We start from the raw sequence: 24,073 nt of genomic DNA, 5'->3' as shown, positions 1-24,073 counted from the left end.
TGTCAATTATTGTCAATACAAAATGCTTAACCCGTCATACTGCTCACACTGCTTCACACCATTAACACTGATGTCCACCCCATATATCATTACATGTGACCAGTACAAGACAAAACCTCGTTTGCAGTGGAGGATGCTGCAAGACGTTTAGTGTTAACCTAACCACGAAGAACGAGTATATCATAGTGTATCATGTTTTTCCTGCAGTCTGTGCCTTCTCCTTGCCCTCTTTTCAGTTTCAGGTGTCTTGATGCTGGAGCTGGCAGTTCCTGATCAACAGTTCGCGGCTCAAGTCTAGAACACTCAGATGGACTGATCAATGGTTTGTGGCTCAACTAGTCTAGAACACTTGGATGGACTGATCAACAGTTTGTGGCTCAACTAGTCTGGAACACTCAGATGGACTGATCAATGGTCCGCGGCTCAACTAGTCTAGAACACTTGGATGGACTGATCAATGGTTCGTGGCTCAACTAGTCTAGAACACTTGGATGGACTGATCAATGGTTCGTGGCTCAACTAGTCTAGAACACTTGGATGGACTGATCAATGGTTCACGGCTCAACTAGTCTAGAACACTTGGATGGACTGATCAATGGTTCACGGCTCAACTAGTCTAGAACACTTGGATGGACTGATCAATGGTTCACGGCTCAACTAGTCTAGAACACTCGGATGGACTGATCAATGGTTCGCGACTCAACTAGTCTAGAACACTTGGATGGACTGATCAACAGTTTGTGGCTCAACTAGTCTAGAACACTCGGATGGACTGATCAATGGTTCGTGGCTCAACTAGTCTAGAACACTTGGATGGACTGATCAATGGTTCACGGCTCAACTAGTCTAGAACACTCAGATGGACTGATCAATGGTTCACGGCTCAACTAGTCTAGAACACTTGGATGGACTGATCAATGGTTCACGGCTCAACTAGTCTAGAACACTCGGATGGACTGATCAATGGTTCGCGACTCAACTAGTCTAGAACACTTGGATGGACTGATCAACAGTTTGTGGCTCAACTAGTCTAGAACACTCGGATGGACTGATCAATGGTTCGCGGCTCAACTAGTCTGGAACACTCAGATGACTGATCAACGGTTCACGGCTCAACTAGTCTGGAACACTCGGACTGACTGATCAATGGTTTGCAGCTCAACTAGTCTAGAACACTCGGATGGACTGATCAATGGTTCACGGCTCAACTAGTCTGGAACACTCGGATGGTCTATCCTTCTATCCTATTCTGTTTGCCATTCTGTTCACTAACCCAACCAGTCGAAGCGGATGGCTGACACCTCTGAACCTGGTTCTGCTGGAGATTTCTTTCTATAAAAAACAGGGAATTTTTTCTTCACACTGTTGCTAAATGCTTGTTCATGTGGATCTTGTTGGGTTCTTTCTTTCTTACTATGGACTCTATATTTTGTTCAGCGCTTTGAGATGACTTTGTTGTAATTGTATAAATAAAGTTGAATTAAATTGAACTGAACTGAAAATTCTAAATTCAATAAATATCTCAGAGTAAAGGTGTGATATTTAATTTCCAAAAACGGATGCTACAATGGAAATCCATGTGTGGAATGTGAAATACGAGTTGCTGAGAATGGGAGTCAAGCTTTCCAGGAACATGGGAGAGCATCAATGCACACAGCTGGGCTCTCCTATTCCATATCACTCGTCCAGAATACTGTGTTCATCCAGTGTTTTGAAATTTGCAGAATGGCGACAATTAGCCATCTGTAATTAACCAGAATCAACCCCACACTATGGCTGTAAATAATTAGCAATTTAGCTTCATGAGTATACTACGACACCCAATGGAACCCAACACATTGCACTGCGCAGCAATTACAGCCATTTGTTAGTGTGTCGCGGCCTAAGTGTGTGTACATTGTGATGCTATGTTTCATGACAGACTTCAAGAGTCGACATCCATGAGATAAATGATGTGTATTTACACTCTCCCACACTCACAGTGAATCACAGGACCACCCAATGATATTCTTGTTGATTGATTAATCAGCTAGTCTGTGAGCCATTTCTACATTTTGGCTCCTTATATGGACTCTGCGAGTGTGTGAATTAGATGCCGCAAAAGGAGCCTCATCACATATTTTGATTTGAGAGTTGCAAACTGTTAGTTTAAGATGCTGCCACAGGGACAAAGTAGTGGAAAAATCAATGAAACACAAAACTTCACTTAAAAGCAGTAGACATTAATATAATGCTCATTCAACAATGCAAAGGAAGCTCATTTATATACTGAGCTAATTTGTCATAGCATCAAACACAATCAAAATGCTGCCATTTTTCTTTCTAAATGTGAAAGTTGGTTTTGCTCTAAATTAAGTTGCAACTAAGATCAAGCCCCAGAACAACAACTTTTATCTCAAGTTAAAGTGTGTACTGTGTGTACATAAAATATATATTTTTTCTAACATTGTGGCATTTGTCTGAAAAACTTTGCAAAAACTAAATTGCATTTTCAGACTAAGTTCAGCTCTTATATTAATCAGCATCATGTTATATTAACATTAAAACCCACTGCTAAATAAGGCAATATATCAATATTTATGTTTTGGCAATATGGAAAATGACTATAGCCTAAAACAATTGATTTTTATTTTACAGTTTTTTTTTTATTAGAATACTTGTTTTAGGAGTCACTGCATTCGCTACTTCTCATGAACAGCATAAAAATCACAGATAGATGGATTACTGAGTGGATTTTATAACCCAGACCTTCCCCTAAATGAGCAACACTACAGAACTCACTCACACATGCTGTCTCTTTTAGGAGAAGAAGCCAAAAGTAACCAAAAATGTTAATAAATGTGCCTCTGTGGCATTTTCTATCAGCACATTTAACCCAGAATTGTGTCCTTTATTGTGTCAAATGTCAAGATTTATTTTGTACATCACCATTTTGAGAAAAAAATATTGAGATATGAGGTGAATTAAACTATACATTTTCAACATTGTATGTATTAGTAAGTGGAGCATTAGGCACCAACATATCCAATTTTTTAATAAATCAAATAACTCACTTAGAGCTAGAAAAATGGACCTGCGTAATGATTTAAAGGTATCATCTACAATCCTGTTCAAAATGCTTTGTTGTTATACTGGGTGAAATGATTCATCAGTGGAACAGGTTGAAGGGTCAATAATTCTAAAAAAAAAATATCAAAAAGTGACGTGAAATATAACCCAGAATCCAACAGAATTATTTTAGCAGGTCCATAATACAGCTTTCAAAACTTTTAGGTTAGAGAAATGATAAATAAATTCTATATATACATAAATAAACAGGTTGTTACATTTGTTTTCATTCTTTATTTGTGAGGCAAAACACTCCCACACAGTGTTCTCAACATATGCAGTCAAATTATTTTTCATCAACAAAGATTTGTCCCACATGTATTACTCTTTATTGGGAATTGTTTTCATTTTTTAATATTGTATCGTGAGCTCTATATCGTATCGAGAGTTAGCAATTTCGTTACACCCCTAGTATTCATATAACGACCTTGCTGTAGAGAAATTGGAAAACTTTATAGAGTTTAGTCAAGAAAATAAACCTTTGTACACAGTGCATAGGTCAGTGATTACACACACACACACACACACGCACGCGCACACAGTGATGACTAACCTGCAGAGACGAAGAAGATTCCCGCACTGAGGATGACGTTGTGTCGGCTTCGGTAAAACTCACTGGCGGCCACACAAAGCCCCCCGAGGAATAGCAGACCCACACTCATGATAGGAAATATACTGGAGGCACGCACTGCACCTACACACACATACACACACAAGCACACATACAACAAAGCTGTGGTAAGGGTAGGGTCTGTTCAAATTTAATCCAGTGTCGTTACACTGCTTTCTGTAATAACCAGTTTAAAAACAGCAGAGGTATAAAGAGTTCTTATAATATATCCTACTCAAGTAGAAGAACTGTTATTTGATTAAAATCCTTCTCAAGTACAAGTACAAGTAAGCCATACACAAAATACTCAAGTACAAGTAAAAAGTAGCTCAATTAAATAGTAGTCAAAGTAAAAGTTACTAGTTACTTTCACCCTCTACATTTATTTTTGGTAATAAATCTTGCCATGGTTTCTTTGCATACAGTAAACATCTCATGTATAAACTTAAAAAGGAAGAGACCAAATCTTGCACAATTGGAACTTAATTGATTTTCCACAAAGGCATCTTTATAAAATAAAAGGTTTGTCAAAATGTACAATTTGAATTTTTATGAAATAACAACCAATGAATTCAATTCAAAATAAAATAAAAAATAAAAAATAAAAAAATCAGGTTCTAGCTATATTTATGAACTCTAAAACTGAGAAAATAATCTCCATTTAATGCTGTTTTGGCGCTGTGCATTACTTTTAATATGGTTGGTCGGCTATGATGTGATGCATGTGATTGTTTGTCTGGTCATTTAATTTTTTCATGTTTCACAATGTCTGTTGATCATTTAAAAAAAATAAATAATAATAATAATAATTTACTCAGTAACAGTTGGGTGTAAGAATGTAACAATTACTGATATAGAAATATACTCAAAAAAAGGAACTCAATTCCAGTAATGTGAGTATCTGGAATCCGTTACTTTCACCTCTGAAAAACAGATATAAATGTGCATAAATAAAAGCTAATTGGTGTAGTTGTTTGTTTCACCTCAGCCCTGAAGAGCAGGAAACAACACAAATAATGCCGCATAGGCGAGACAGGCACGAGGCCAGTGAGCTTCTACATGCTTGATTGGGTCTGAATTCAGGACATGTTAAAGCATTCAGAGGCTCTGCTGGAAGGAGCAAGATTGTGAGATGGAGGGAGAAAAGAAAGACGGAACCAAAAGCAAGACAGATGGAGAGTCCCGCTGACATATGCAAGACAAAAATTATTAAAAAAAAAAAAAAAGCTTAGACAGTGACTGTGAAAGCCAGGCTGCAAGAGGAGAGAAACATTGTCAGGATCCCATATGTGTACATGAAGTGAAAACATATTAAGCAGTATGTAGACAGCCTGCGGCAGAAGGCAGTGTAGTATTTTTAGACATGTTTATGCATCAAAGATGATCTTTGAGGATAAAATCTGTTATTATGGTCAATGTTTCTGGATGTAAATCTGTTTTTCTTCGATTTTTTTTCCTTCTTTTTTTCTTAATATTTTCCCAATCACTGACAGCTGCAGCAACAAGCCCCGCCCCTGTGGCCCACACCCCTGGGCTGTATGAAATGCCGGTCACTAGGTCCCTGCTCCTGATTGGCTGGCCTGGCTCAGAGGCCTGCGATCTAACTGGATGCCTCTGGGGATGTTGCTCTGTGTTCAGTGGAGCAATGAAAAAGAGGCAGAGGGCTGAATTCATTTTCTCTTTCTTCAGTTGTTGCTGTTTTCTTGCCATCTTTACTCTGGTTACAGCGCAGGGGGAAAAAAAAAAAGCCCACTTATTATGTTGCACAAACGGCTTCTTCTCTTTCTCTGTGGATTCATCACATCACCATGAAATAACAATATATTCAATGCAGCATTCCTTTCAGTCAGTGGATGTAGATGCAAGCTTATGCCTCACTTATATTCAGTATAACTCACCTACTATCATCTTATCAGTTTTTTCAGTTGCCACTGAATGTCAACAAATGTAAGCTTTTCAATTCGGGGTCATTTATAATTGTAATTGTAGAATTGGTAATTAGGGCTGAAAAAAATCTCCAATTTTTTTAAAGAAAAATTCAAATTTCAATTCGATTTGCAATTATTATTTTTTTCAATGCACTTAAAAATGACTGCAGACATCAGATATATTGTGAAAAGTGCAAGGTTACTGCTGTGATTGTCCTCAAGAGATAAAATGCATAGAACAATCCCAAAATAAAAATTAAATGAGGCTCTGTCATTCAACAGTTGCAAGCTTTAACCCAGGTTAAAAGTGCAACAGCAACTTCACAGTAGCTAAAATTTTCTGATTAAGAAATCAGATGACATATTTTATAACATATAACATTACAATTAAAAAAATAATAAACTCTTCCCTTTGCGTCTCAGCATAGTGCGAATAAAAAATTAAACATGCCTGTGGCACACATATAGCCTACGGTAAACACATGTAAACAAAGAGGGGGCTGGCTCACATCGCGCTACGGTAACCCACAAGGACAGAACGCAAAAAAGTCTGAAAAAACTGTGGAGGGAAAAAAAAAAAATCAAAAATGTAAAAAAAAAAAATAAATTTTTTTTTTTTTTTTTAAACTCGAATTTGCAAAATAAAAACTATTTTCATCGATTAAATACATTTTTTGCCCAGCCCTATTGGTAATTCATTAAAATGATGACATAAATACAGTATAACAGTAATTGTAATTTTAAAAAATGTGTTGCTGTTGTAATTGTAATTGAGTTCAGATAATTGACTTTGTAATTGTAATTGGCATTAAAATTCAATAAGAACTGTCGTTTACAATTTAATGAAACGCAAACCTGTGGAAGGATGCTACCGTTCTCTGGCTTATATATACGTAGTTAACAATTGTTAAAATATGTAATAATGTATTTTCCCACTACCTGCTGTCAGTTCTCTTAGGGATCATTTTACCATTTAAAAAAATAGATAAATCTAGAGGTATACTGACAGAAAAAAGGTTCAAGCGCTCACACCAAAAATAATAAAACTAATATTGTCATTGATTAGGAAGCCTGACAAGGTAACCAAGAGATGAGAAACAAATGAGATGATAGATCATATTGTTTGTTTGTGTATTTTACAGCTGATTTAAGACATGGGTCAAAACCCACCCATTATCATAAGATATGCTAACAGAAAGCTAACACAAGAGGAAGGATATCATTTATGGATTAATTTATTTCAGGCTCAGTAAGTGTGATTAATTGAAATTGAACTTCAGCAATTGAGAACATAATTGTAATTGACTTTCAGGTGGAAAATAGTAATTGTAAATGCAAAAAATGCCAGTCACCATAATCGTAACCAAGTTGTAATTGAACGTGGATAATTGAAGACGTAATTGTAATTTAAAAATGTAGTTGACCCCAACCCTGGTTCAGGCCATTCCAGTTTATTCAGTTCACTTTCACACAGCAGTTTACTAACAGCTCTGTAAGACTGACCATACAGAAATAAAATAATATTTGCATGATAATTCAAATGTAGATGTTGCATTTGAACCCAATGCAATTTTGTTTAGCACAGTGATGGCGTCTTGCTTTTGCCAATCCAAACGCAACAAAACAGATGATAAATGTGACTGAGAGGACCGCAACGTGGCTCATTCAGAGATCTTGAGGCACTTGAAATCTTTACATAGAAATATGCTGAATATATCACCTCTGTGTAAATAATCTGTGAAAATTAACAATGTTGCTCTTTAGCGTTAATAGTCAAAGGTAAATATGTATGTGCTGAGATTCTCTATTTGGCACATTCTCTACTGGAGACAGCTTTGACCTCCTGGATGATGAGCAGTAGATTTGTGCTGGGACGGACGTCTTTATGTTAATTCAAGTCAGCACTTTTATTTATATTCATTTTTATTTTTGTGCAGTCTCACTTTGTGCCCACGTCTCTTGCATTCTCTATGTTGAATGCGTAAAATGCTAATTTAAATAGAGCGGCCTGAACCATACCTACAAGCGCACTGATTTGCACTGCAATCTTAGTAAATGAGGTGCAGCAGGTGAGGAAATAGAGCACGCAAGAGATTGGGGTGGGCAACTCCAGTGATCGAGGGCCGGAGTCCTGAGACTTTTAGATGTCTCCCTGCTCCAACACACCTGCTTGAAACCAATGTGTTGTCATCAAGCTCTGCGGAAGCATGAAAGCGAGCCATTTGATTCAGGTGTGTTGGAGCAGGGACACATCTAAAAGTCTCATGAATATGGCCCTCGGGGACTGGAGTTGCCCACCCCTGGATTAGAGGGATTAGAAAACAGACTTTGCACCAGGGAAGAAGGTGATTTAAAGTGGAGGCAGAATGCAGAAGGCATAATGCTCGCATTCACCTGTATAAACAGGTTTTTAAACATCTGCATTTTTACCAGAAAGAGTTGGTGTCACTCAGAATTTCCACTGGTTACGGCTCTGATCCAGTTTTACTCCACTGTCCGCCGTCCGGCAATCCCCACCGGTTGCGTTTTCAGTGCCCCACGGCCAGTGTTGTGCTAGTTACTGAAAAAAAGCAACTATTTACCGTTACTAGTTACTTCATTCACAAAGTAACTCAGTTACTATTTTGATTACTTAGACCAAAAAGTAATGCGTTACTGGAAAAAGTAACTTTTGAGTTACTTAGAATTAAATAATGTATTATTTATTTTGGGTCATTTGTGTCCATACAGCTTCATATCAGTGCTGTAATAATATAATAATCCACTGTTGATCAACTGCTATAAAACAACCATAAATGATGTGCATATAAAGCACAAAACAGCTGCTCCAAAATTAAAACGGTAATTTTTCAGCCTTAGCACAGTAATGTAAAGTAAGCTGTGCATATTCCAGGTGCACATTCTGCTGTTGAAAATGCTGATAAAAATAAATGTGGGAAAACTTATTTACAGCATTTTTCTTAGCTACACAATGCTAAACATATCAAGCTAATGAGCTGCTGTTAGCAGTGACTCAACAGCAGCGACAGGCTGCATATTTACAACAACATACGGTGCAATAGTTTGGCTGATCTGTCCCTGGATAACAGTCACAGTCCATTAAAATCCATATGCTGTTGTTTCGGTGCAGAGGCTTCCATCACGTCCACCAACGCAGCGTTATCTTAGCTTCACCGATGTGTATTTCCACTCTGAGAAGCTCGTCCTGCTCTCGCATTGACTCGCCATGATTGGCGCACGTGATGTAAACAGACAATGCTTCTTCTTCTACTGTTTTACCGTGTTTGGCACGGCATCCCGCAAAAATATGTAGCGCCACTGTAAACAGGAAGTACACTGCTGCTAGCAAAGTAACGAACAAATGCACCATATTGTAATGTTACTGTCAAAAGTGATTTTGGGGCGGTAACACATTACCGCGTCTGTAAAGTTGTTTTCTCTTTCAGCCCTTGTGGTCCTCTTTCTAGTTCATGCATTCTTCAGTAAGTCCTTGTTTGTTTCAGTTTCTAGTTAATGCTTTGATTATTGTGTGAACTCTTGTGTTCCCAGGTCTTCCTGTTGTCTCCCAGTGATGTCAGTGGCTGCTTGCAAAATGGCACACTCCGTACTATACACTACAAAGTCAATGAGTATATACTATATACTATAAGTATGGTTAGGAGGGTTAGGCTGTTCCCACTGAAGTATACTTCAGAGTTTCCCAAGAAGAATTTCTAACGACAAAAACCTGAAGCACACTGAGGCTATATATCTCAGTTGATTCACCACCTTTGAAAGTTTTGAAAACATTTTAAGTGAGAAAGTGAGATTAAGTAGAATATCAACATGTGCTCATTTGATCCATAAAACTCACGAAAACACATTTCATGCCAACATTTCAAAGGTTTTTGGAGACTCTCCATTGTGCTACTGACTAAACTTCCGGTTAACTTTACAAGAGCTCTATTTACAAAAGCGTTAAAAACTAATGGTAGACGAGAAGAGATTATTTTGTTTTGAAAAGGGGATGTTTGACTTTTAGCTTGAAGCCAGTACCACGACCATTTTATGTTCTGCTCGCAATGCATCATGGGGCGGTTGAGTATGACTAGACTGCCCACCATGCATACTTCAAAAATGTCTCGATATAGTATACATCCGGGTATTTCTCGCATACTCCATCTTTTCAAACTATCTAATGTGAACGCACTACATACTAATTTTGATGTGTACATATACAACACAGGCTTTGTATAATGGGTTGTGAGTGATTAGCTCCCTCCTGTTTGGACACAGAACGGTTGCAGCTTCATTGTCGTTTCGTGTCTTGGTTCCCGCTCCCGTCCTGTGGTGGTTTTTCCGTCTCCAGTTTCCCTTGTGCTGGATTTGTTTAGTACTTTTGGAAATAAATATGGACTGCATCGATAAACAACACTCATGCCCGCTACTTCCATTCTATGCATCACCAAACCATGACAAGGCTCGCATCTCGGCTGAGTTGAAAAGGTCATACCCTGAGTAAGTATGTAAGTATGCCCAGAGTAAAAGTCAAAACAAAGCAGATAGTGGTTTTTCCAACTGAGTATTTTTTTTTTTATTGTCTTTTTTTTCCCTTTTCAAAATATCATATATGGTTATCGTAAGCCTGTTATAAGTACCGCATCACATTATGAACCAAGGCTATTGTCCTACCCCTACTCTTAATTATTCACAGTAATGAAACATCCAATAATTAATATGTAGATTAAATGAAGCAGCAAGTGGACTTTTGTTTATGAACTGCCTGTAAAGTGGGAATCAAAAAGTACCTTTCCCAAATAAAGATAATTCGACTGGCTAGGGTGGCATGTTAAAAACAGTGAATGGGCCATACAGAAGTCCACATAACTTAACATAATTCTTTTAAACAGACACCAGAAGGGCCTCTCTGGTGTTGTTCACAAATGGTTTTTATCCTATCTCACAGACAGGACTTTTATGGTAAGTTTGGATATGTTCATCTCTAAGATCCATAAAATAACGTGGTGTAACTCAGGGATCAATTTTAGGCCCTGTTTTATTAAATCTATATATGCTCCCTCTTGGTGATGTCATCAGGATTGAAGTTCCACACTTACGCTGACGATACCCAGCTGTACATCTCCGTGTCTCCTGATGACACCAGTCCAACGGATGCTCTTTTTAACTGCATTTTAGATATCAAATTAAAAAATCAAAGAAAAAAACTTTCTCCAGCTCAATCAGGACAAAACTGAAGTTTTATTTTTCGGTCCTGAAGCCAAGAGAGAGAAAATTTTACCTAAACTTCAAACTGCAGCTTTTATTCCTCATATCAGAAATATAACAAAATTTGAAGAACATAGCCAGAGTCCACCCCATTCTCTCTCAGGCCAACACGGAGACGCTAATGCATGCTTTTATCACTAGTCAAATTGACTACTGTAATGCCCTGCTTTCTGGTCTTGGTGAAGGACTCCTGTTTCTGCTGCGCTGGGGGCCCCGCGTTGGCGTCCTGTGGCCCCGTTTTATGTGATGCTGTTCTCCCTCCAAGATCCTCTGTACCAGCCAGGTATCATGTGCCATTGTCCTTATCTTAATTATATGTGTGTGTGTGTGGGGGGGGGGGGGGTTGTGTGATATTGCTGGGGTTACATGTAGTTTTAATGACATAAAGCACTTTGAATTGTATTGTATATATGAAAAGCGCTCTATAAATAAAGTTTGATTTGATTTGATGACTGAAATATGAGACTTAGTTTGATGATAAAATTCACTGCAATCCCTTGATCAGTGACACACGTTAAAAAAAGAAGGAGCTGTTTGCTGCAGGTGATATTTTTTTCCTGACGTGCTGTAAAAATATCAGTACAACCCAGTAAAAGTTGAGATCAGACATGGATGAGTCTGTGACTGTGTGCACATAAAAAATACAAACAAGCAATTGTGCGAGTCAGACTTACGGAGTAGGTATTCAGCAGCATCTGCTTCGTAGTCAGCATCCTCTGGGAAGTGATCAATCTTTTTACACACACCTCGGAATGTTCCTGCACAAGAAAAACAAAGATCAGCTCACGTCTTTGTTCAAGCTAAAGAGCATTAGTTGGATTGCTTGGAGAATTGATGTGTGGCTGCCAAAGGCAATACTTGCAATAACTTTAAAGGGAGTGCGCTCTTTTATAAACTGACAGATAAATTAATATTCTTATCATAACGCCTGTTGGAAGTCTTGATTTACTGATGCCTCTTTTGGCATGAATATGAACCTTAAATGCATGTATGAGAAAACTCAACTTAGCCGTTCATAACTACATCAAGTAATGACCTCAATTTATAGAGAATAAAATCAGCAAACCAATACAAATCGACCATTAGAGATATTTTTTAAGGCCCTTTTCAAGACTTTTTACAGTGTTCAAATATCCCATCTCAATACTTTTAATCTGCACTATAAGTTTACATTCTTGCTGTTGGAAAAAATCAACTGAAAGAAATCTATGCCCTGGCCCTGTCCAGGGTGTACCCCCGCCCAGTGCCCAATGAGAGCCGGAGAGTGGCACCGGCAGACCACTGCGACCCTGAATAACAGGAACAAGTGAGTCTGAAAATGGATGGAAGGATGGAAATCTATGCCCTGAACATCTAACAAAATAGCTTTTAAAAACAGCTTTTTGGGATTTCTGTGCATTTTGTGAAGCATTTGTATAAAGACAAAATATATCTGTGTTTATACAAACCACAAAATCACCAAAACTATCTAAAATTGTGCTAAAGGAGTGTAAGTTCTGCTGGAGATTTCTTCCTGTTAAAAGGGAGTTGTTTCTTCCCACTGTTGCTAAATGCTTGTTCATGTGGATCTTGTTAGGTTTTTTCTTTCTTATTATGAATTTTATATTTTGATCAGCGCATTGAGATGACTTTGTTGTTATTTGCGCTATACGAATAAAGTTGAATTGAACTGAATTGAATTAAGTGCAAGCAAACATTACTCAAAACTCAAAACAATAAATCAAAAAAAATCAAATTGAGTAATTTTGGAAGTTTCACATTGGTGGAGAATTCGTTTTTGTTTCATAATTTTGAAAGTGAAGATTATACAAAAGCACTCAGTTTACTGTATTCTAGCATGTTTTCCTCTTAACAACATAGTGATGCAGTTGCATCAGCAGAAAACATCTGAAAAGGCTAGAAATACTCCAATACAAAGCAACACACGTTGAAGTACACACAAATGTGACTCATTAAAATGATCCATAAACACTATTAACAATGCATGCAATTGTAAGCTTTTAGTATTGAGACGTGTGTGTTTGTGGTATTAATACTCTGAAGCGTTTCTCTATGATTGTGCCCCGTGTCACGGAGAGAATGACTCACCCTCAGCAAAAAATACACACACACACACACACACTGCTTGAAACGAGCAAGTGTGAGTCCACAACATGTTGCCTCCCCTTCCGCCCATCGTTCAGACCCATTCGCACATGGACAGCACCACAGGGGACACTGAAAGAGATGAAGACTGAGGAGAAAAGAAGTGGGAGAGCCACAGAGACGCGTGAGAAAAGGTGAAGAGAGAGGAAGTGCCAGGATGTAGAATTTGGGGGTAAAATGAATCTGGAAAATCAAAGATAAACGGGTGTATGAGGCTGGCAATGGAGGAATGAACAACTCGCTCTAATTGCTTTTCTGCACATTAAGAGGCTCTTCCTGATAACCCACACTAAGATACTCATTCATAAACTGATTCATCCACTCCGTGCAGTCAGGATAAGACACTCATTTTTAGTTTTTATATTAAAAGCCTCTTTTATACCTCGTTTTCTTGGAGAATTAAAGTGTAAAATTTATTTAAGTCTTTTTGCTACACACTTCCTTTGCATGTTTTTGATAAATACTTCTATTCATGAATGATTCTTAGCAAAAAGTGGCAATACTGGTTAGCTTGCATACTAATAACGAACAGTTTTATTGAGGATCTTAACATGGAAGCCCCTCTATAAGCCACAGGGTGTGAACTAGCTTCCTTATTTCCTAGTCTTAAAACAGAACGGTGTAAAATGAAGCAACAATTTTGCAACAATTAATAAAATAGCTGTCAAAGCTATTTAGTAGCCAACATCATATTAACAAGATCCTAGTTTATATGGGCTACACGTTTTTAACATAATTACTCATTTACATACCCAGTGTGCAAATAACCATTGGCTACTGTCAAAAATCTACATCAGACATGAGACGTTGGGAACTTGAGGGCCACATGCAGCACTGTGCGGACCCCAAAACATGTACACAAATTGTACAGACATACAAAATGTCAACAAAGTGACAAACAAATACTCAAAAGGACATAAAAATTACACAACAGGGCAAGTCCAAATATACACAAAAAAACCAAAATGAGATAAAATACACAAAATTACAAAAAATACATTCAAGAAGTAATTAAAATGACAAAAAAACAACAACATTCAAAACCACAGCTGAAATACAAAAAATGACTAAAAACATGTAAAATGTCAAGAAAATGACAAAAAATAACAACATAATCACACAAAAGGTCATTAGAATAAACAAAATGACAACAAAAACACATAAAAAAGTGAACAAAATGACAGAAAAATACACAAAACAACAAGACAATTTACACAAAATGTCAACAAAGTACACAGATGTCAACAAAAAAATACTCCTGACATACAAAATTGTACAAAATGTCAACAAAATTACAGAAAAACACACAAAACCACAACACAAACACAACTATAGACAAAACCCTTTGTTCTTTCCTGTAATGATGTCTACCATGTCGTCCCTCAGATTAGACAATCGCATTTTCATCGCCCCCACTATAAGTAAAGGTTGCCCATCTCTAATCTACATCTTTATTATCTTTGTGTGGCCATGCCTACCTGTCACTGCCCCAGATCTGCTGTGGCTACAATAGTAGCTTACCACCACTGTGTGTGGAGTGAAAGAATAATGCAATAAAGTGCTTTAAGTGTCTATGAAAGGCGCTAAATAAATCCAGTGCGTTATTATCATTATGGACAATATGGTTTATTTTAAGTGAAGAAGTGGGATCCTTTTTTTTCTCTCCATGATGATTAATGCACATTTAATCCAGCAGCTGCAGAGCAGCGTACGTTGGACTTAATTAAGATAAAACCACCGGAACATTGATGTTGACAACAATGAAAGAACGTGTCACTCAAAGCAAATGTGTGACACAGTGATGTGTTTGTACTGGCTTTTGGACAACAATAGAGGATTAGTTCAATCAGAATAAACCACATGGGACGCGATTGTTGACAAGAAGAATTTAGAAAGTCGTTCTCCTTTTATATTACGGCCTGCTTTAACTAGATGACACAAGCGGAGTCACAGAAGGTAACTGTGGGCTGAGCTGTAGCGATTGGATGCAACGAGGTGTAAAGCATCATCAATCAGAGCTGCCTTGTGTCAGGGCAGCCGGGAAATTCATTATACCTCCCAGCTTTTAAATGAACGTTTTTGTATCGAACCATTTTGATGTATGGCGCACCAAGTGGTGTCCCACAATGAAACGATGCAACACACACACGCGCATTCGAGCACGCACACGCACACACACTGATCAACATAGTGAATAGAGATGGAGGGTGCACATAGATAGATGACTGCTTTTATTTCTCTCTGTAGCAGGAATTCTAAATCACAGGTGAATAAACACTTAGGAGTGTGCGCAGACACACTCCTACCCTACACACACTTATACACAAACACACACCCTAAAGCACACAGATGGTGCTACTTCCTCAAAAATCTATACATGTACACGCAATGACGTGTATGTGTGCTGCAACACCCACAAAATTAAAAGGGAGGTACATGCATTGCTTTAGTGAATTCAGACATGTTTTTGGATATTTGGGTACATGCAAACTCAACACAGGCCAGGTAATTGACTATGACATGCCCTTGTATTGTCAAGTATTGTCAAGTATGTTGCAATACAATATGTATCACGATACTTGGGTCGAGATACAATATTATCACCATATATTACGATATTCTACTCAGTTAATATTAAAATTAAACGTAGAGATGAAAAATCAAGTTGATGTATATGTTCATTAGAAGATATTGATCATTTACAGGACAAATTGAGTCAAAACTATTTGCTTCAACACATCCTATTTATTATTATTATTATTATTATTATTATTATTATTATTATTATTATTATTATATCTACGATGCCATCTACTGGAGTGGAGGTGCGGAAGTGGCACAGTTTTCTAGGTTTTTATGTAGGAACAGGATCTGGTCAACATGCCCAGTAGTTAGGCTGCTCTGCTGAGAAGCGACAATGTCTCTAGCAGTAGAAAATACACGACCACGAAAAAGTGAAAAATACAATAAGAAAAATATTGATTAAATATCAGAAAGAAAAAAAAAATATATATGTATATATATAAAGATTTAAAATCGGCACCCAAAAAATTGTGATATATCGTGAAATCGATTTTTTTGCACACCCCTACCCTTGACTTTGCTTCCCACTGCTTCAGCGGTTAGACTTGGATAAGGTTTGAAACCCTTTCAGCCTTGTTAAAAAAAAAAAGATGTCTATGATTCAGTCCAGCAAGGACAGCTACGAATGACTTTCCCCTGACAAAAGTTGTTGAAAGTACCAGAAAACAGCAAACGGTACCTAGCATGTCACCGTTTTGGGTACTTAGACTCGGTCCTAGCCCGACAGAACCCGACCCGAACCCGTCCGACCTGAATGAAGCCGGTGTCTCTTTAAGCCCGAACCCGTTTCAACCCGACACATTTGTGTGCGCGCAAGTTGATTCGATGAGAGTTGCTTTAATATCAACTTTATTTACTAGTCCCTCATCCTGCATACAACTATGTAACATGACAAGCAGCTTCATGTGCTGCTACAAACGGTAAAGTGCATCTTTCTTGTGCTAATCAAAACATATCACCTTTTCTTTACCGTGCAGTATCCGAACCCGGCCCGTTGGGTCAGGCTGGATCGGGTTCGGGCAAATAATTCAAGCTCTAGGATGCAACACTGCTGTCGAAGGGTGTCCCGATACAACTTTTTCCCTTCCGATACAATATCGTATTGCCGCTATTACTCAGTGATAATACTCCACAACAGTAAGAATAAGAAAAACCCACCAATTTTTTAATAACCAATGGAATGTATATATTTTAACCACACAATAGCACAATAAACTGGCCTGTCACTTCTGTTATAGCTAATGCCTTTTTGTCTTTGTCACGGTTTGAAAACGTTTCAGTCTGAAGAAGCCAGAGGTTGGTTTCTTCACCTTCGTGGACTTTCTAAAATCCTGATTCTGTTTATTGCGATGCAGCTTCAAGTGCGAGATAAGGTTGCTCCTATTTGTGCTTGACAAGTTTTGCACTCAGCTGCCACGTCTTTTTTGGACTTTAATGAAAAATACTGCCACTTGACTGACATCACTCCTCCTCCTTGCTTGTTTGTTAGCACCTTAGCAAACACTGTTATTGTGGTCACGTGGGCTCTGCATGCTGCATAGAACTGCTGGAGCGGAGTCTGGAATGGACAGCTTATATTGGAGTGCTTACAGTATACTGTATCTTAGATGAATTTGATATATTCCAATACTTGTTTTTTTGCTGATATTGGAAGATCTATTTGAACCATCTATTTGCTGTTTGCTATGTGACGTTTTAGTTGGAGGAAGAAAGTGTTGCAGACACATTGAATTTGATACTACACTTTTGGCATTGAAACAGAGCATTGGACACCAAAAATACAAGGCAGGATAAATCTTAGTTGCCAGACACGCACATTCATTGCTTTAATCTGAGTAACAAATTGTGCAGAACATAATTTTGGACCATGTTTAAAAACCAGAATACAAAAAGAAAACACAGAAAAGCCAATAAAGTCCTTTAGTGGAATCTAACTGCGGTCTCACTAATCACAACTCCTTGACTAATGCACAATTCATTTAGTTTAGTTATGAACTTTATCTTTTTTCTGTGACCTTCATCATCACTGCATCAAAAACTTTAGACAAGCACTGGGTTTATTCTAGGACAAGTCATAGAGGACCAGGTAGCTTGCCCAACAATTCATATCTGGATCACTGTCAGTCAAAAGCATTGTGACTGCCCTGCGACTGTGGCTGGAAATGTGTGTGTGCAGGTGTGTGTGTTGGTGAGTAGGTGGATGCACATGAGTCACGTATTTCTCAGCCCTCAGTGATGTTTCGGTGAGCTACCTCAAAATGCTACTGAGTCAGTAGCTGTCACACAGATTTATGTCAAGTGTCACGACCAGCTTATGATCCAACCACACACACACACACACACACACACACACACACACACACACACACACACACACACACACACACACACACACACACACACACACACACACACACACACACACCTCAGGGTTAGATAGCCCAAACCAGAAATAAAGCGGGGACACATGCAGCTATAATCTCACTTCAAGCCTTTGATATCTTTTCAACCAGTATCTCTCCAGATCCTTTCATCTTCTGCTTTCACCTCTCAGTCTGCTTTCTTCTCTCTCCTCCCATCTTGCAGGCAGCACATTGAGTGAACGGATGTTAATTCGCACTGATTAGGCACTAGCCCTCATCTGCCGTGATATTAGCCTTTCAGGTTGGGAAGGCTTATTTGAATATCACTCATCTTACTGGCTTGGGACAACACATTGGGAGACTAGAGGAAAGCAAAAACAGAGAAGATGAAAATCTTTCTTAAGAAAAAGGGAATATCAGCGATTGAGCTTTATCCTGTTATTTCTATCATCAATTGTTTGAAAAATTTTGTTTGTCATGACACATACGATTTAACACCAACATGTGGCATAGGAAGAAAGAAACATTTTGCATATATTTACAGAGTATACACTAATGCTGTGTTCACACCGGATGCGTCACAAAATGTCCGTACGTCCAGATTACATAGAAAGTCAATAGATAGATGCGAAATCTTTCCTTGGCGGCGATGCAGTCCGATCCGCACGTCAAGTGCGTTGGCCGTGCGAGCGCACTCCCGATTTTACGCACATCCACAATAGTTCGCAATAGTTGAACATATTGAACTCTATTGAACTCCTGTGGGTGTTTCACATGATGAAAGCCAAACAGAGTCTTTGTTGACGATGATGTCAGGCCGTCAACACGGACACCGGTCTATTCACCCATTCAACCATAGAGTACAAGCTGTGTGTGACCACCTGGAGCTGTATGACACGACCTTTATAACCAGGACCGGACTAGGAAGGATTTGGCGTGGAGGAGAATCAGCGAGGAGGTGGTAGTAGCAGATAAAAGTTCTCTCTGTAGTTTTCATCTTTGAAAGTCAGCACTGAGCTAGGATAGCAATAGCAGCTAATCACACCGGCTTTTTTCACTGGTGGTTTATGTTTATGAGAGGAGAAAAAGAAGCGCTGCTCCTCGCTTCAGCAGGCAGTGAAACTCACCCAGTTGGATGTGTCGCTGGTGCGCGGGGCTTTGATTCAGACGTGCGTATGAAGCTAATGGGGACATTTTCTGATCCTGCAGACCCTGCGGTACGTTTCGTATGGCAGATGCGTCCGCAGAAGACACATTTGGTGTGAATGAAGCATAACACTAATGTTACTATTCTGCCATATTCTACATAAATAAAAACATAATATAATTCACATAAACATGGCATGGGATTTTTATTAGGATTCATGAATTTGGGTAAAGCCAAATTTCTTTACAGACTACATTAGCAGTTACTTGACCTTCAAACAGTGATGTCCCTTTTTTATTTTTACCCACAAACCTTTAATGTCCCAAACAGAAAACGTCATTCCAGTTACCCTAAATAAGCAAAGGACGGAACAAAGGATTCTCATAATCAGCATCCCTCATGTCACGTGATGGTCCGAGTGAATCGACAGGCCTTTGTCTTTGTATCCTTTCAAGTAGCAGTTGCTCAATATAACGAGATGAGATCCATGGGGGAAGAAAGTCTTGCAAAAAATCTAATAAACTGCTTGCATTCCTCTTTGTAGCTGCTGAACACCTAAGGCTTGACTGTTGCCGTTATTACCTTTAACTTGATACTATACTACATGTAATATGAAGGCTAAATTTTTCTATATTAAAATAACTTTATAAATCACAATCATAGGTAATGTATGTAATGAAGAAAAACATTTAGAAAAATTAACCATTTAGGGAACTTTATTTCCTATTTGAGTGGATCAAATCATATGTATACAGTAAATGGATGTAGAGAATAGAATTTACATTTTGAAATGGAAAAAACAAAACAATTCTCTATGTAATATTTGGCCCCAACGTGACACAAAAATGCCTCACATGCATGGTTTGGGAGAATATCACGCATTTTCTTGCTATTTTTCACCAGAAAATGGGTGTTTGAATTTCCATAAATTGTGTGACAAACTTACGAGTATCATGTCCAATTCTGCCAATAAACCCGTTCAAAATCTTGAGCTACGTGTCAAGGGTTGATCATGTTATCCAGTCACAAGTCACAGCAGAAGCATTAAATACACAGCTGTGAAGGATTTTAGGAAAAACTTGAGGGTTGGGGTACCACCAGTTAACTGGAGGTAACTAAAGGTTTAATATATAATGTTTTGGTACCATATCACACGTCCATGGTACTTTACTCTTCAACGGGTGGCTGAGGGTCAAAAGTGTAGTGAATGCAACGTAATCACACATGATTTTAGCGTAACCGACTTGCTTTCATAAATCATCTAAAGCAGTGGTTCCCAAACTTTTCTTTAACCTGAAGCCCCATGTACCCTCAACTACTCCTGCACACTACCTCTCCTGTTGAGGAATAATACATAATAATAACTAGAATATTTGCATTTCTTGAAGAAAATGCAAGTGAGGATGTAGGTGCTGCCGTCCTGCCTTAGCTTAGCATTAGCTAGCATCAATCTAGCATTAATATTAATCTAGCATTAACATTAGCCTAGCATTAACATTGACCTAACATCAACTTTAACCTAGCATTAGCCTAGCAATAGCTTTAACCTAGCATTAACATTACCCAAGCATTAACATTAACCTAGCATTATCCTAGCAATAACCTAGTATTAGCCTAGCATTAACATTGACTTAGCATTAGCATAGCATTAACCTAACATTAGCATTAATTTAGCATTACCTTTAACCTAGCATTAGCCTAGCAATAGCTTTAACCTAGCATTAGCATTAACCTAGCATTAGCCTAGCAATAGCATTAGCCTAGCAATAGCATTACCCTAGCAATAGCATTAGCCTAGAAATAGCATTAACTTAGCATTAGTATTAGCTGCTCTATTTACATTCTAGATTCCAATGATGTCACAACGTTTTTAATTTTCATTCATGTACAACCTATGACAAATTGCGTACCTCTGGGGGTACCCGTACCCCACTTTGGGAACCTAGGGTCTAAAGCATATAAAAGTAAAATAAACAGTAGTTGATTCTATTCGTCCTATTTAGGATGTTTGTTACGATTTTGGGAAGTTTAGTATCCAGTGAAGTAATCTAAACAGGGAAAGATGATGAAATGGACAGGAAACAGAAAAGTCTGAAGTGACGTGATAGAGAAATTAGGAACTAGTTTAAAACAGAGGCTTCATATAAACATTTACACTAGTGCACTAATGCATTCTGTCTTAAACTAGCTATAACAAGGTATATAATATAAATAAACCCTTACGCTGTCAGTTCGGAGCACTATACATTTAAGCTTTTCCTTTCAGAGAGACTTCCATGTTCTATTGTCGCTGCTAAACAGTTGATGCTGAGGACACCAAACATTAAAATATTCTCCCACACAAAAAAAAAAAATGGTGCCTGAAAACAGGGTCAAAGGAAGCAAACATTGCTGCAGGTTCACATCGACCGTACGGCTGAAAAAGCAGCCGTGAGGTGTCAGATGTTTGTCCTTGATGTAACTCTCTCCCCTGCGCGTGAGCACCACGTGCACACCGTGGACGTCAGTCACAGACTAAACACTAAACAGTGCTTACAAATGATAGAAATACCAACAGCATGGATGAGAAACTAAGCACATAGAGTTCAAGGGAATCAAGATCACGACCCCAGATCACTGATAATGCAAGCAGCCAAAAATACCAAATTCACTGGTAAAAACCAGAGTTGGGGTCAATTATAATTGTAATCGCATAACTGATAATTAATTACAATTATGGTGTATTCAACTGTTATTATTAGAGAACAGAAAGCTAACACAAAAAGAAAATGTACTTTAAGGTTATTTATTTCAGGCTCAGTTATTGTGATTCATTGTAAATTAACTTTGGTAATTGACTTTCTGAGGATAAAAAATAATTGTAATTGGAAAAAAAGCTGGTCATTGTAGCCATAGTTGAATTGTATTTGAGCATGGGTAATTGAAGACGTAATTGTAACTGAAAATTCTAATTGACCCCTTGGTGTAGAAAGTAGCAGCAGCAGCAGCATTGGATTTCTAACAAACCACGGCATCTTAAAGGCAAACATCAAAGCCAAGAAGAAAAAGATTCTCTGATATTTATACGAGCCAAAATCAGGAAATGAAAGTAATGGATTACAAGTATTCACATTACTGTAATTGAGTTGCTTTTATGGGTACATGTACTTTTTTGAGTATTTTTTCTAAATCATCAATTTTACTTGTACTGTTTTAAAAGAAGTAAAGTAATTCATTTCTACACCCAATGCATCACATCATAGCCGACCAATCAGATTAAAAGTAATGCATCGCACTATGACAGCATTAAATGGAGGTTAGTTTCTCAGTTTTAGAGTTCATAAATATACTGTAGCTGTGCTTAGAGCCTGAGAATTACCTCCACCAAGCGCAAAGCGGAAGGTTATGTTTTACCCTGCGTCTGTTTGTTTGTTTGTTTGTTTGTTTGTTAGCAAGATGACTAGAAAAGATATGAACGGATTTGGATGAAATTTTTTAGAAAATGTTGATAATGGGAGAAAGAACAAGTGATTACATTTTGGCGATGTTCTGGGTTACCAAAAATGAGAAAATACCACTGATGGAAATCCCAATACGGGTGGATACGCCTGCTCCTTTAAGCACGGTGGCTTATGGGTAATGTAGTAGTGGTAGGGAAGTGCGTGCTGTAGTCTTTAAACCACAATATGGGTGGAAATGAGCTACTTCGCTCTAGTTATTTTTATTTTGATTTGAAATAATAGGCATTATTTATTTATTTTTAAAAGAATTGTACATTTTGACAAACTTTTAATTTTACACAGATGAATTTGAGGAAAATATATTGTAATTTCGTCTCTTCCTTTTTAATATTATACATTAGATGTTTACTAGATTTATGACCAAAAATAAACATGGGGGTGAAAGTAACTAGAAACTTTTACTGTGAGTACTATTTAATTGAGCTACTTTTTACTTGTACTTCTGCACAATTTCAATCAAGTAACAGTACTTCTACTTGAGTAGGATATATCAATACTCTTTACACCTCTGCTTTTGATATTTAGTAGCTTGCAATTAAAGTTTACTACAGGTTCTTCATAAACAAACTGTTGCATCAATATTTATAGTCCTGATTAATGTGTTGAATGATCTCGAATCCATTCATTCAGTTTTCTCCTGTGTTTGAGGAAATGCTGCCATCCAGACATTGGGAGTGAATCATGAAATAACTTTTCAACTGAAAGCAAAGCAAAGTGAAAGAAACTGAACACAAAGTAAAAGCAGAACTAAAAATATTATAAATATTAAGCCACAACGTAGACAAGCGGATCAACAGATGCCAGGGTTGGGGTCAATTATAATTTGTAATCTTGTAATTGATAATGAATTACAATCATGGTGTAAATATAATTGTAATTGTAATTTGTTGTAATCTGTTGCTGTCGTAACCGTGATGAAATTGTAACTGAGTTTAGGTAATTGACTTGTAATTGCTCTGAAAATTCTATAAAAATTGTAATTTTCCACAGAACTGGGAATCACATTACAGTTCTACATTCTACACATATGTAGTTACCAATTATGAAAATATGTTTCATATCAAGCTTTCCCACATTTTACCATTTAAAAAAATTGAAATCGAGGGTTATACTGGCAGAAAAAGACTCAAATGCCCTATATTTTCATTGATTAGGAAGCCTAACAAGGAAACCAATAGATAGGAAAAAAATTAGATGATAGATACTTGTTTTTAGTGCATTTTATAACTGATGTAGGACTTGTTATCATAAGAGATGCTAACAGAAATCTAACACAAAAGGAAGGTTCACTTTTATTAGGTTATTTATTTCAGTATCAGTAAATGTGATTTATTGTACTGTAATTGAACTTTAGAAATCGAGAACGAAACTGTAATTGACTTTCTGAGGATGACAAATAATTGTAATTTAATTGTAACTGGGAA

General features: G+C 37.7%; 1 protein-coding gene across 2 annotated transcripts in view; it reads right to left on the bottom strand.

Annotated features, from left to right (window-relative positions):
- The window catches only part of cacng3b (calcium channel, voltage-dependent, gamma subunit 3b), a 49,895-nt gene that overhangs the window by 8,874 nt on the left and 16,948 nt on the right, over positions 1 to 24,073 (bottom strand). For both annotated transcript variants that reach the window (XM_028455306.1, XM_028455307.1), the window contains exons 3-4: positions 11,586 to 11,669; positions 3,662 to 3,802 (exon numbers count right to left, since the gene is read on the bottom strand). In XM_028455306.1, coding sequence (XP_028311107.1) covers positions 3,662 to 3,802; positions 11,586 to 11,669 — 225 coding nt within the window. The remainder of the gene's footprint in view (positions 1 to 3,661; positions 3,803 to 11,585; positions 11,670 to 24,073) is intronic.

The sequence above is a fragment of the Gouania willdenowi genome, chromosome 8, assembly GCF_900634775.1.
Source record: "Gouania willdenowi chromosome 8, fGouWil2.1, whole genome shotgun sequence".
Lineage (NCBI taxonomy): Eukaryota > Metazoa > Chordata > Actinopteri > Blenniiformes > Gobiesocidae > Gouania > Gouania willdenowi.
This window is presented reverse-complemented; position numbering and strand designations above follow the sequence as displayed.